At 52.7% G+C, this 13,250-nt stretch overlaps 1 protein-coding gene across 3 annotated transcripts; it reads left to right on the forward strand.

Annotated features, from left to right (window-relative positions):
- The first annotated feature begins 89 nt into the window (after positions 1 to 89).
- On the forward strand, positions 90 to 10,291 carry LOC116942460 (glycosyltransferase 8 domain-containing protein 2-like). Of its 3 annotated transcripts, XM_032954412.2 has the most exons (9): positions 195 to 329; positions 2,115 to 2,216; positions 3,619 to 3,805; positions 4,339 to 4,456; positions 5,116 to 5,200; positions 6,480 to 6,598; positions 7,342 to 7,508; positions 9,098 to 9,210; positions 9,957 to 10,291. In XM_032954412.2, exons 1-9 carry the CDS (start codon positions 311 to 313, stop codon positions 10,136 to 10,138), a joined length of 1,092 nt encoding a protein of 363 aa, XP_032810303.2. In that variant the 5' UTR covers positions 195 to 310; the 3' UTR covers positions 10,139 to 10,291. The 3 variants fall into 3 exon arrangements, with proteins under 3 accessions (XP_032810302.2, XP_032810301.2, XP_032810303.2); XM_032954411.2 differs by lacking the exon at positions 9,957 to 10,291 and having other exon boundaries at positions 90 to 329; positions 3,622 to 3,805; positions 7,342 to 9,147; XM_032954410.2 differs by lacking the exon at positions 9,957 to 10,291 and having other exon boundaries at positions 103 to 329; positions 7,342 to 9,147.
- Positions 10,292 to 13,250: the final 2,959 nt, after the last annotated feature.

Below are 13,250 nucleotides of genomic sequence, written 5' to 3' on the forward strand. Positions count from 1 at the left end.
AGGAGGAGAAACGGCGACTATTAGGGCTCAATGTATGCAGTGGGAGGCGAGGGGTTTGTTGCGTGGCATGTGCAGGAGGAGGGAGGCTGTGAATGGTGGTGGCTCGGCTTGTGGTTGGAGGAAGAAGAGAAAGGCTGCGTTTGAGTATTGGGGCTCAGAATCTGGAGTGGGAGGAGTGAAGGAAGGAGTAGGAGGGTCTGGGAGTGTGGAATGAGCTCTCAATGCGAAGGAGCGGCAGGGGGAGTGGGGATCAGGGCTCCGGGGTTGGGTTGAGCTGGGCTGGAATTGAAAAACCAGGCGATGCAAAAAAATGCCCTCTCGGAGGACTGGTGAGTGCGCGTGTCAGGCAGTCCGTCTCCATCACACCCACTTTCCTTTCTCATCCAACTTAATTAATCCACTCGTTTGCTGTGTAAAGTGATATCCCGTCAATCGGTAAGTTCTGTACTACAACATGACGAAGTTTTACCACGTTTGAAGCGAAGGAACTTGTATTAAAGCGGCGTACAGTGATGCAAACGTTGTGTTCAGTAGGCTATTGCAGAGTTTAGCAGTCGACATCTGGACGGAATTTGTCTACATCTGACTGTGTTATAAACATTGCTGTTAATCCTTGGCAAACGTTTTTTTAAACCTACTAGCGTAAAAAGACATGTCTTTAAAGATAGATATTACAAAAATGGTCCTGGTTGCATATATAATGTGTGAACTGTAACGTACAATTGAAGAAATATTTCGTCAACAAAGCATTCTTTGTTTACACACTTTCTTTACACGCATACAAAAAATGTGTCATAGGCTAGAGGGTTACACCGTGGAGGTAGAGGGCAGTGCAGCACAATCCATTGTTGTACTGTACTATACGTCCTTGTACTGGTAGCAACCTCCTGGTTACACCAGCCCACAGGGGATTATTGTGTCCGTCCGTCCGTCGTGCATCCAAAAATGGGAGGGGTGGGGCTGGGTGGAGAGGGGAGGGTGGGGCTGGGTGGGGAGGGGCTGGGTGGGGAGGGGCTGGGGGGGAGGGGCTGGGTGGGGAGGGAGGGGCTGGGTGGGGAGGGGAGGGTGGGGAGAGGCTGGGTGGAGAGGGGAGGGGAGGGTGGGGCTGGGTGGGGAGGGGCTGGGTGGGGAGGGGCTGGGGGGGAGGGGCTGGGTGGGGAGGGGAGGGTGGGGAGGGGCTGGGTGGGGAGGGGCTGGGTGGGGAGGGGAGGGTGGGGAGGGGCTGGGTGGGGGGTGGGAGGGGTAGGGCTGGGTGGGGAGGGGCTGGTCACCCCGTGGTGCCCTTATAAAACTCAACGTTTAACCTACTCACGCCGGCTTGTGCCCGCCCTCACAGTCGGGCATATTTGCGGAATACACCACGTGGTGCCGCCATTGACCCTGGCCATTGACCAAGCAACCCAACGTTCCTACCAGCTCCCTCCGCAGGAATGTGTTCTACGCTCCTCCACCTTTACCAACCCCCACTGACCATCGTGATTAAGTATGGTAAATTAAGTCCCCATGACCTGTACAGCGTAGGGAGGGAGGCCTTCATCAAATCGTGGATTGCCAAAAAGGGCTCACAGTGTACCACATTTACAAACATGCGCAGCATACATGTAACGTGTACATAGAATATGGAATTTCATCCATCGCGTGAGCATAAACAATTTTTTACCTCCAGTTAAGCCCGTGTTTGTTCACTCTTACGGCAGCATTTGCTTTATTAAGCGAGCAAAAGGGCTGCGATCATCCCCATAAGCAATTAAACCGGTGGTCTGAATTCCACAATCGTACTGCAGTTTGCTTTGTAGTCTTCAGCCATGCCACGGACCCGTTGCATTTCAGTGACGAGCTATCATCTTCACACAACGTCATCTGGAGTCATAGGCAAGGGCAAATCCACGAACACAATCGGGCCCGTTCAGCGAGGTAAAGCTAGGACAGCACTGATAAATGTATAAGTTTGTAGTACTGCTCTGTTTATATAATTGGTTCCTTACCCACAAAGACAGCTTGTAATGTAACATGGGGATTGTAATGTATTACTCAAGGTATAATGTCCAAGTTGTATAAACATGATGCTCCGACCCAGTCTGTTCATCTCCGTGTTGTTTATCTGTGTACCCCAGTGAATGTGGGATTGCTGCTGGCCCTGTCGACAGTGCTGCTCATTATTCTTCACCACAATCTGCTCCAGAGCGCTGGCCAGGCTGACCCAGCCAGGACCTCAGGTGCACGTGACCCTTCAAACCTCTTCAAGCCTGACCCCTCCCAGCCCTGCCACCACCCTGACCCCTCCTAGCCCTGCCACCATCCTGACCCCTCCCAGCCCTGCCACCACCCTGACCCCTCCTAGCCCTGTCACCATCCTGACCCCTCCCAGCCCTGCCACCACCCTGACCCCTCCTTGCCCTGTCACCACCCCGACCCCTCCTAGCCCTGCCACCACCCTGACCCCTCCCAGCCCTGCCACCACCCTGACCCCTCATAGCCCTGCCACCACCCTGGTCCATCCCAGCCCTGCCACCACCCTGATCCCTCCCAGCCCTGCCACCACCCTGACCCCTCCTAGCCCTGCCACCACCCTGACCCCTCCTAGCCCTGCCACCACCCTGACCCCTCCCAGCCCTGCCACCACCCTGACCCCTCCTATCCCTGCCACCACCCTGGTCCCTCCCAGCCCTGCCACCACCCTGATCCCTCCCAGCCCTGCCACCACCCTGACCCCTCCTAGCCCTGCCACTAACCTGACCCCTCCTAGCCCTGCCACCACCCTGACCCCTCCCAGCCCTGCCACCACCCTGACCTCTCCCAGCTCTGCCACCACCCTGACCCCTCCCAGGCCTGCCACCACCCTGACCCCTCCTAGCCCTGCCACCATCCTGACCCCTCCCAGCCCTGCCACCACCCTGACCCCTCCCAGCCCTGCCACCATCCTGACCCCGCCTAGCCCTGCCACCACCCTGACCCCTCCCAGCCCTGCCACCACCCTGACCCCTCCTAGCCCTGCCACCACCCTGACCCCTCCCAGCCCTGCCACCACCCTGACCCCTCCCAGCCCTGCCACCATCCTGACCCCTCCTAGCCCTGCCACCAGTGGGTTGTAGACAATTATTGCTGAATAAGATGATAAAATAGGACGTTTTATGGACCATGATAATCGTATTATGCTTGCTGATCTATTTATGTATGAATACATTATTTAATTTCCTGACAAAGTATTCACGAAATAAGAAACGCCATCATTAACGTTCTAAATGGTTATAAATTTATATTTATACTATTTATATTATACTGAGTAGCAGTGGTGAAATTACATAATCCTGATAGTTCATTTAATGATGAAATTATAAGTTGTGTCACTGGATATTGCTGCAGCTTCTCAATTGCACATGGTGTAGATGCATTGTAAATGCTAAGTGTTTTCTATTTAAAAATGGCAATTGTAATAATTATGATAGGTTTATGTTGAGTGAACCTCCGTGGACAGTAATTTATCTCAGAACCACTGCACCACTGCTCCATCCCATACATTCTGTATATATACTGTACATATACTGTATATACTGTGTATATACTGTACATACACACAACGCAAATCTTCTGTATCTTCACAACTCTACTGTTGGGCAGAAGGCGAGTGGGCGCAGTACGAGGGGCAGCCCGTGAACCTTGACCCAGACGTGATCCCAGTGGTGGTGTGCGCGGTGGAGGAGCGGCTGGGAGGCACCATCGCCACCATCAACAGCGTGCGCATCCACACGAATGCCCGGCTCGTCTTCTACATCGTCACGCTGAGGCACACCATCCCGCACATCACGTACGTCCCGACGCACCGCCAGTCTTGGCCAGGACGTGTCACTCAACCGCGCGCGACGCTAGCGCGCGGGCAATGATGTGGTGACGGAATTACAAGAACGATGCGGGCGTATCAGACGCGGCGATGAAATTGGCTTTTAGTGTCTGGCACAAAGAACATTCGGAAACTCTCCGACGTGTTTCCTGGAACAGCTTCAGGAAATGAATTGAAGCTCCGAGCATGTGCAGAGAAGCGTCGGACATCGAGGCGAACAAAATGCGGGTACGACCCGAAAACACACCAGAGAGCCATACAGAACAGCTGCAAAAGCCTACGCAGTCGCATTTAGAAACTATAAAAGCCCAGATGATAGTTATATTCAATGTTGTCATTTTCACGCTCTGCGTGCTATATTGTAATCCTGTTGCTATGAAAATGGCCTCTTCATTCGCGTGAATTGTTACCAACTGATTAAAAACCAATGAGTTATCGCGCACACATTTATGTTGCACGCACCATGATCTTAAGACCATTTGGTATCCGTTCGCCAACAGAACTTGGATAAAGGAGTCGGTGCTGGAGAATATTAATTATTTTATTATTGAGTTCAACCCTGACATCGTGCGTGGAAAAATCCCTGTCATAGCTGAGAGGCCAGAGTTACTCAGCCCGGTAAGTCTGAACGAGTATGTGTGTGCTTCAAAAGCACTTGTCCTGCCCACTCTCTCATGGTTACCCATCCTTTGTTATTGCAGTTTCATACAATATACTAACATGTGATTAGTGTCAGTAGTCGCTATTTCACATCATCTCCACAAATTAAACCCATCAGTGGTTTAATTGCAATGACGTATACCGCTGCATTCTCTTATATTTTTTTCGTTTTCAATTTTATCCCGACTATGCTACTGGCATCATGTAAAGAGATGAAGGACCCATTTTAAACTCTCCCGGGGCAAGGCAACCCCCACGGCCTACAAGCAGTGGATATCACGAGGATAATTCTGAGATTTCTTCACGTGATCTATTTTCCGCACAGTAGGGGGCCAGCTCCTTTGGGATTGCTCCGCTCCATAAGAGCTTTTGAATTCTCCGAACTGGAATTTAGAGCTGGAATGGCTCTTATTTTTGTGCAGCCGTTCATTGATGACTTGGCCAATACTATCAACTCATTGCACTTGGCAACGTGCTTCAATCACAGAGGATGCCTGAATTTGAACCCAGGATCTCAGCTGTGTCATATCAGAGCTTTGACCTGCTGAACCACCCAGCCAGTGAAATGTTATACTTTTAATTCATCTTATTTAGTATTTTTTCTGGGTTTTTTCCAGCTGAATTTTGCCAGGTTCTATCTCGGCCATCTCATCCCTCAACACAAGCGCGCTGTTTACCTTGATGATGACATCATCGTGCTGGGTAAGTACAGAAAGTGACTGCTACATCTCCTACGTGGTCGCTGGCTCTGTCCTGCCTGACAACGGCAGTAGCCACCAATAAGTAAATAAAGATTTTTTTTTTTAATGTAAGGCAGTTGTACAATATAACCCATCTCTACGTCAACATGTGTACAACTCTAAAATAGAGCTGGTGAAAACATCAAATAAAAAGTGTTTTTGGTAATGCACATTATGACGAGGTATCAGTCTGCAAAGATACATAAACATCTCATTCTGATTGTAACTTATCTTTTTTTCCCCTTCTGTATTTGAATGACACCCGATGAAAGCATGTTCCTACAAAATGTGAGATGTAGGGCGCTTGCACTGTGTGGCAGGTTTCTCTCTGCGTCGCTTTGATTTCAAAAGTGCCGAATCGATATTTGCCGAGAGAGGAATGAAGACGTCGGAGCCAAAAATTGTGTTCCCTCGGCAAGTCCATATGACATTTATACGGTAGGTGCGATGTATGCCGTCAATAAAGCGACCGCCTGCAACGTGGACGCGACACTGTCGTTGGAGTGAGTGCTCGACTCAACAATCATCCTCCAGCATGATTTTAAAATTAGTGCCGCCCTTTTAGAAGGTGACGATGTTCATCCGGCCGTCGGCATGGCCCTCGTCATGGGAACGTGGAATGGAGACATTTTGACTTGTGTGTGTGTATTTAACAACACGCGCCACAACAGGCGGGCAGTGGTGGCTATGTACGCATGTAATCCAGCACTGTGGAGCCAAGGGTTGGTGGATCTAGGTGCAATACCCTGGTTCGCCAGGAGAAGGCGGTCCATCAAACGTGGACTCCACCTGTTCCATTTGTGTGGGATAGAGCGTTGCCCCCTCACACGCATGGGTTTACTCCGGTGCTCCGGTTTCCTCTGACACGTACACACTCATCAGTTGACCCAAAACACCTTCATATATATAGAGGACCGCAGAGCTCCAGCGATTGCTGGCGCCTGCTCACCGCCTGGCTGCTGCTGCCTTTCCTGCTCGACTGCGGTTCCTCCTCATAGCGCCTCTGAGTCGTTCTCTCTCTCTCTCTTCGAGAGCGATGAGCGGACACTGCGCGGCGGCCGCGCAGCGTTACGATTTGAACCCGAAAACACATCTTGGTTGAGCTCTACGGCGCAAAGCGTGAGAAGCTACGCGGCAAGCGTGCTTCGTCTTGGTTGGCTAGGGCCAATGCGGCGAGGTCAGCGGCGCTGGCGGTGCCCTGAAGGGGGTTGAAGGCGGTGAGCGTTGTGTGCCGTGGCCAGGGGACATCAGGGAGCTCTTTGAGAGCCCCCTGCAGGATGGGCACGCCGCCGCGTTCTCCGATGACTGCGACGCCATCTCCACCCACCTGCTCGCCAACCTGCGGGGCATCGTCGTTCAGGTGCCCGTGCCGTCGCGTGCTTCCAGTTTTCAAGTGTATTTGGTTAACCAGGTGGTGACTACCTCGCCGACCCTTACGCTTGTATATTTGTAGTTTGCATGTGTCTCTCTGTCCCTGTGGTCGCGTGGATTTTTCTCCGGGTCCTCCGGTTTTTCCCCCACACATTTAGATTCAACGTCACCCACTGCGAGTATTTGGCTGCTATACATTTCCACACAATAAGCCACTTGGTTGAGCGATAATTTGTGGCCACAGTCACGTATGAAAAAAAGAGCTGCATAGCTCAGTGTGCCTTACCTGGTAAGATACAAAAAAAGTGTACAGTGTAAGTGTCCAGGATGTAGTCTTGTGTGCGAGCGTGACCTCTGTGCTCAGGGGAATGGGCGCCAGTCCTCGCCAGCGCTCCACACGAGCTGCACGCTGGCTGTTTTCTGCATTAACATAAATATATTGCCTGCGACTGTGGATTTGTAGACTCAGACGGCGGTGTATCTGTGTGAATCGGTCAACGGCATACGACGCGTGTGCCCTAAATGGTAGGCTGGCAAAGCTATGGATACGTATGTAAATTTGGCAGCGTATGCTGCAGGCGTCTGTCGATCGGTGAAGACTACGATGATGACGACAATAATTATGGTGACGATGACCGCGGCGATGTTGCCGGCTCCTACGCCACGCTTCCCACGGCGCTGACCTCCAGACCTCCTGATGTCGCCCCACCACCCCCGCTCCGGTGTCCGTAGAACATGTACATGGCGTACCTGAACTACAACAAGGAGAGCGTGAGCAAGCTGGGCATCCGTGGCAGCAGCTGCACGTTCAACCCGGGCGTCGTCGTGGCCAACCTCACCGAGTGGCGGCGCCAGAGGATCTCCGAGCAGCTGGAGCAGTGGCTGCTCAGGGAGCAGGAGTGCGTGCCGCTAGCTCGGCCCGCGTGTGCGCGTTGCCAGCCAGGGCGGTCGCCCTCCCCCCCCCCGGTTTCGCCTCCACTTGGGCCCCCACGTGGCCGTGTCGGAAGATGGGGGAGCGCATGGGGGGGGGGGGGGGTCTCTGCTCGGCTACAGATTCGTCGTTCAGAGCAGGGTTCTTCATCTGGTGTCCCACGCATAGGGCTCTCGGGAGTGGCACCGCCGAGAGATAGCGAGATGATACGGATCCGAGACGAGAGGCGGGCACGAGGTGAAGACGAGCGAGCTGCAGATGAGAGATGCAGATTAGTGAGATGCGAGAGATGAACAATAGAAATCAGAGACCGAGAGACGAGAGGTGGTCGGTCAGTATATGTCTGCGTGTTGAACTTCTTTCGCACCGTACGTAGCCAACCGCGCTCATCACAGGTGCAGGGAAGGACATTTACCCAAGAATGTCAGTGTGTAACGCGCGTGACGTCACTCCACGGCGACCAGCAGCCTCATTAATAATCATGAATAGGTTACGTCCTCCACATGGACCCGCCCTTCATTAACAATCATGAGCGGGTGACGTCATTCCGCGTGGAGAACCCTCATTAACAATCTTGAGCAGGCGACGTCACTCCACATTGAACAGCCCCCCTCAATAATAATCACGAACAGGTGACGTCCTCCAAATGGACACCCCCCCCATCAATAATAATTAGCGGGTGACGTCACTCCACATGGGGCGGCGAGGCGCCTCCTCCCCCCCCACAGCGTCAACTCACAACCCTCACTACAAAGACCAACCCCTCACGTCACGCGATCTCCGTAACGCTATTGTTGAGACAGAAGTAAAAAGGACGTCACGATGAACAAGGGATTATAACCTTTAAATGCAATAAGTCTGTGTCACCGCGGCCTTACAAATTGCACACGAATTGATGCAATGAATATCACGTCGCGCTCTGCTTTTCGCTTGCAAGTTAATCACATTTACTGCGATACCCCCGTCCTTGGACGGGCTATCGGCGAGTGAAGTGATAACGTCCGTCAACTTGTGTAGACGTAACAGCGATGGTGGAGCTCTGCAATCGCTGGCTCACGCCACTGCTGGCGGCAGGGCCTCCACGGGAGGGAGCTCTCGAGACCAATAACCTAAAGAGTCGCTTTCGAGGTTATTGATATTTGGCCTACTCTTCCACGACTTGCCCAGGCGTCATGGAAGAGGTGGGAGTACCCACACTTGCTGAGTAATTAGCTCAAAGGCCCTTCTGTTCCGGTGCCTCGAGATGCAATGCACGGGAGGTGCGGTATAAACAATAATGAGGGTGACGACGATGATGGTGACGATGGTCACGATGCTGATGATGGTGACGATTGGTGACGATGCTGATGATGGTGACGATGGTGACGATGCTGATGACGATGCTGACGATGGTGATGCAGGTGACGATGGTGACGATGTTGATGATGGTGACGATGGAGATGATGGTGACGATGGTGATGTTGATGATGGTGACGATGGTGATGATGGTGACGATGCTGATGATGGTGACGATTGGTGACGATGCTGACGATGGTGACGATGCTCCTGTCGTTGCAGGGAGCACCTGTACAGCAGCTCCGTGGCGGACGGTGTGGCCACTCCGCCGATGCTCATCGTCTTCCATCGGCGGCACAGCAGCCTGCCGCCCGCCTGGCACGTGCGCTACCTCGGTCAGCGCCCACCGCACGCACCCACCCACAACTTAGACAAAGATCCCCCGTGCAGCCTGCAACAGACTGTTTGGGAAAGTGCTGTTAGCGAGTTAGCACCGGTGAAGGCCGGCACGGCACACCAGGAGGTGGGTGTGCCAGCACCACTCTCGACCTCGTGGCGATGTTTACGCACCCCACCAGGTACTCGTTTGAGGCTGAGTCGACCTAGGGGAGGCCCAGGAACGGTTAAGATAACCGAGACTGGGGTTGGCCGCGAGCAGGAATCGAACTCGGGTACCCGGATTCGTAGCGGCGCGCCAACCGCTTACCCTACGTCCCTACCGCAGGTTGTGTCGCAGGGCTGCGGAAATACGTGGCGAGTGACAGAGGACATTGCAGAATCAACTATTGTACTGTACTTGTGTGTGTCTGCGCCTGTGTTCCCCCACCTTCACCAAGCCGCGCTGACCTGCGCGGTTAAGTACGGTGGTCGAATGTTCCTTACGAACCGCACGGCGCGCGGAGGCCCTCATCGGGCATTATGAACGTACACGTATTTATTTTTTGCAACTTGCGGCATCAGCCGAAGAAAATTACTGGGGTATTCATCTCGGGATTCCAAGCAGACAGCAGCGAGTCCCGCGTGCAGCCGCGGTCTCGTCTGCGCGACGTTGCTTTCCCAGGGTTTGCGGCTCGCCGCAGTTTGGTTTTTTGACTTTGCCGCTTGCGACGCGGGGTGCTGGGGTTGGGGGGGTGTCCCGCAGGATACAGCGCAGCGATTCGCTTCTCCACGGCCGTCATGGGGGAGGCCAAGCTGCTGCACTGGAACGGACCATTCAAGCCGTGGGGGAGGACGTCCTCCTACACCGAGCTCTGGGAGGAGTGGTACATCCCAGACCCCACCGGCACGTTCAGGCCGCTGAGCGCGAGCTTCAGGAACGCCTAACGCAGTGTTCTGTTGCAGGAAATACAATGAAAACATTCTGTTCTTCTCTTTAACGCCAATGTTACATTTTTAAAAAAAAATGTGTGATCTTACACTGTGTAAGCCGTATCATTCGCTGCTCTTGTTTTTAAATAAAGTTTCCAGAAACGCCAACCGTTGTATTGGTGTAATGTTAGTAACTGCGCAGAGGCTCACCCGCACCAACCGTGCTAACCTCCGAGTGCCACGGTTGGCTACGTACGGTGCGAAAGAAGATCAACGTACACATATTAAGTCTGTTCCCCTTATTAGATAAGTGTCATTAAAAGCGTACGACCGCTTCAGGAGGCGAGTGCAGATCACAAAGTGTTAATTTAGTCCAGAAGGAGGCTCCACGTACCAGAGGACATCCATCACGGAGTCGGAGTCATCAAATCAGCTGACGTGCCGGTGCTCGATTGATATGTGGCATCGCGACTCCGTGAGAGGCCTTCCAGCAATGGATGGATCGTGTCTGCTGATGATGATAATTATAATGACAAGTGAATGACATTTCCAACTGCCACGGGGGCGAGATGTGGACTACATCGCCTGGTATGCAGGATGTCGTGGGTTTGATTCCGACCCTGATGCCTGCTGTACATTTGGAGTTTGCGTATTTCTCTCCCTGTGGATTTGTCTCCGTGTACTTCGGTTTTCCCCCGCACATTTAGAATCTACATGCGTTTAGAGAATACATTGCCACGTGATTTGTGGCCAGGTCGCTTCTGAAAAAAAAGAACAATATCGCTCAGTGGGCCTTAACCCGGTGAACAAAAAAGAATAGCTCATGGTTTAACTGCGCACACCCCGTGTCCCGACCGCAGAGGCTTCCGTGACACCCTCCCCGCGGCACTCGCTGGCGTCCGTCAGGTGTGAGTGTGTCAGTGAGTGAGGACACGAGGCACCGAGCCAGCTGGTTCGGGTTATGCGGTGAAGCGGGCACGTGGGGGAAGGCGGCAGCGGCTGCTGCTGCTGCTCGTCTTACAAAGCCAGCATCAAACGGGGTTCGAATCGGCAGAGAATTATCCAGCATCGTGCCGATACACTGCACGAAGGTCGGCGGCAAAGTTTGTAGATCGCTGAAGATAGGGCACACTACGAGAAGGGCAACTGCGCGCAGTCGTAATCGTCACCAGCCATCGGTTATCCGTTGCTGGACGAAGGCGTTCCCAAGCCGTCGCCACCTGCCGCTCTCTTGTTCGTCTGATACACCGGCTAGCAGCGCTGTAGGGGGCGGGGGGCAAGCCCCACCGTGTGCCCCCCCCCCCCCCCAGCGCGACGTCTTCAAACTAAACAGGAAACATTACAGCTGACACCGTGACGTCGAAGTGCCCCCCCCCCCCAAAGCACGGGGCTCGGGGCAGTCGCCCCGATTCGCCGTAACCGAGGGACGGATCTGCCGGCTATGACGGTATAAATTCACCAACGTTTTCATTAACTCTGCCTTAAATACCCCCACTCCGCCCCCCCCCCCAAAAAAAAAAGACTGAATTCGAATGATTTGGTCAGTGGTCTTTATTTGTGCTCCGAAGCAGAGCCATTGCCGAAGACATTAAAATGCTTTGTCTCTATTTAAGGCAGTGCTAATGACGAAGGTGCTGAGTTTATTTTGTATGTGCGCCTATACACCGCTGCCAACGCAGCCGCTTATTTTTAAAACGCAATATCCCCAATCCTCGTATTACCATTTGAAACGCCGCTGACAAAGAAGGTGCCCAGATATGGCCCGACTCCGATCGCCAGATGCTGCGTGGCATGGCTCATGTGGCCTGAACAGAGAAAGTGTTGACATCACGGATGTTACGAGCCACGGTAAATCTATTCGCAGTACATTCACGTCTTGTGGCTCGCCCGCCACTCCGTTCCAGATTTCATTGAGTCCGACACCCTCTGGACTGGAATGCAAGCATTGCTGGCGACACTAGGGGGCACCATTACATTTAGCGGGGCGGCCACGTGTCTCTTGGCGTGGACTCGGATATCCCTCATTCACGGAGACAGCCACCTCGCGCGCGACTCGAGTCGACCTGATTTCTCCTAGAACTTGACTTGCAGTATGATTCGGTTTATGTATTTTATTAAACGCGGCGTTCCATGTTTTTTTAAAAAAGTTATTTACGTGAACGTGTGAGTTGGGCAGGATCATTACCCAGCATGTACAACTGACTGGTTCACTGAAATAAAATGTTCTGACGTAGATTTCAGAGCAGTCTTAAGATGTGAAATTCTCCGCTAGAATTGAGGCTAAGCGCTGCGCCACCGCTCCCCGTGAACGACGGCGTAGTGGGTGGAGTGGAGGCGCAGCGGTTATCACACTCTGCGCTAGCTAAATCCCCTTGACCTGATGACTTTACATCCCAGCCATGGATAACCCCAGCGGTAAGTGATAACCCCAGCGGCAAGTGATAACCTGGCTGGCAAATGACAACACCAGTGGCAAGTGATATCTGAACAGATGCTGGGTCCCACTCCACAATGACCCTTCACCAAAGCGCACGGATCAATGTGGCACAGGTGAAACCCGTTGGCCAATAAATGCTCATGGTCGACAGGAACCTGGTGACTCGAAGAAATAAAAAAACGAACAAAACAATCCGACAGTATGGAAAGGCCTTCATCCAGCAGTGGATTGAAGAAGGGCTACACCGTACATTATTATTACTATTAGATAAATTAATAACAAATAAAAAAATACTAACTTTTCTAACTCTGTGAATGGATGTGCGTCTTTAAGAAGGGCTGAGCAAGTTCAAAGGCGTCTGCTGGGGTTGAGACTCCATCTTAAAATAGTCGAGGCATCGCGACCACCCTAACTCCGACACTTCGCCGTCCTAGAGGATGTCAGTGATGAGGTGTCCAGTTGCAAAATATTCCCAATTAGCAAAGTCATTTGAAAAACACTTAAGAGTGCGCGCGTCTATTTAAACCCTACGCCATTGACATCACACGCACGCAGACGAGCGTCGCGTCAGCACGCGCCTTCCTTTGTGGGTCCTCGACTGCTGTTGTGCGCGCTGTGTGTATAGTTACGGCTTGTGTACTGAGTGATTGTTGTTGTGCGTGCGCCCGAGTGTGTGCGCGTGTGTGTGTG

This window comes from Petromyzon marinus, chromosome 14, assembly GCF_048934315.1.
Source record: "Petromyzon marinus isolate PM22_M1 ecotype Great Lakes invasive population chromosome 14, UKy_Petmar_22M1.pri1.0, whole genome shotgun sequence".
NCBI classification, from domain to species: domain Eukaryota; kingdom Metazoa; phylum Chordata; class Hyperoartia; order Petromyzontiformes; family Petromyzontidae; genus Petromyzon; species Petromyzon marinus.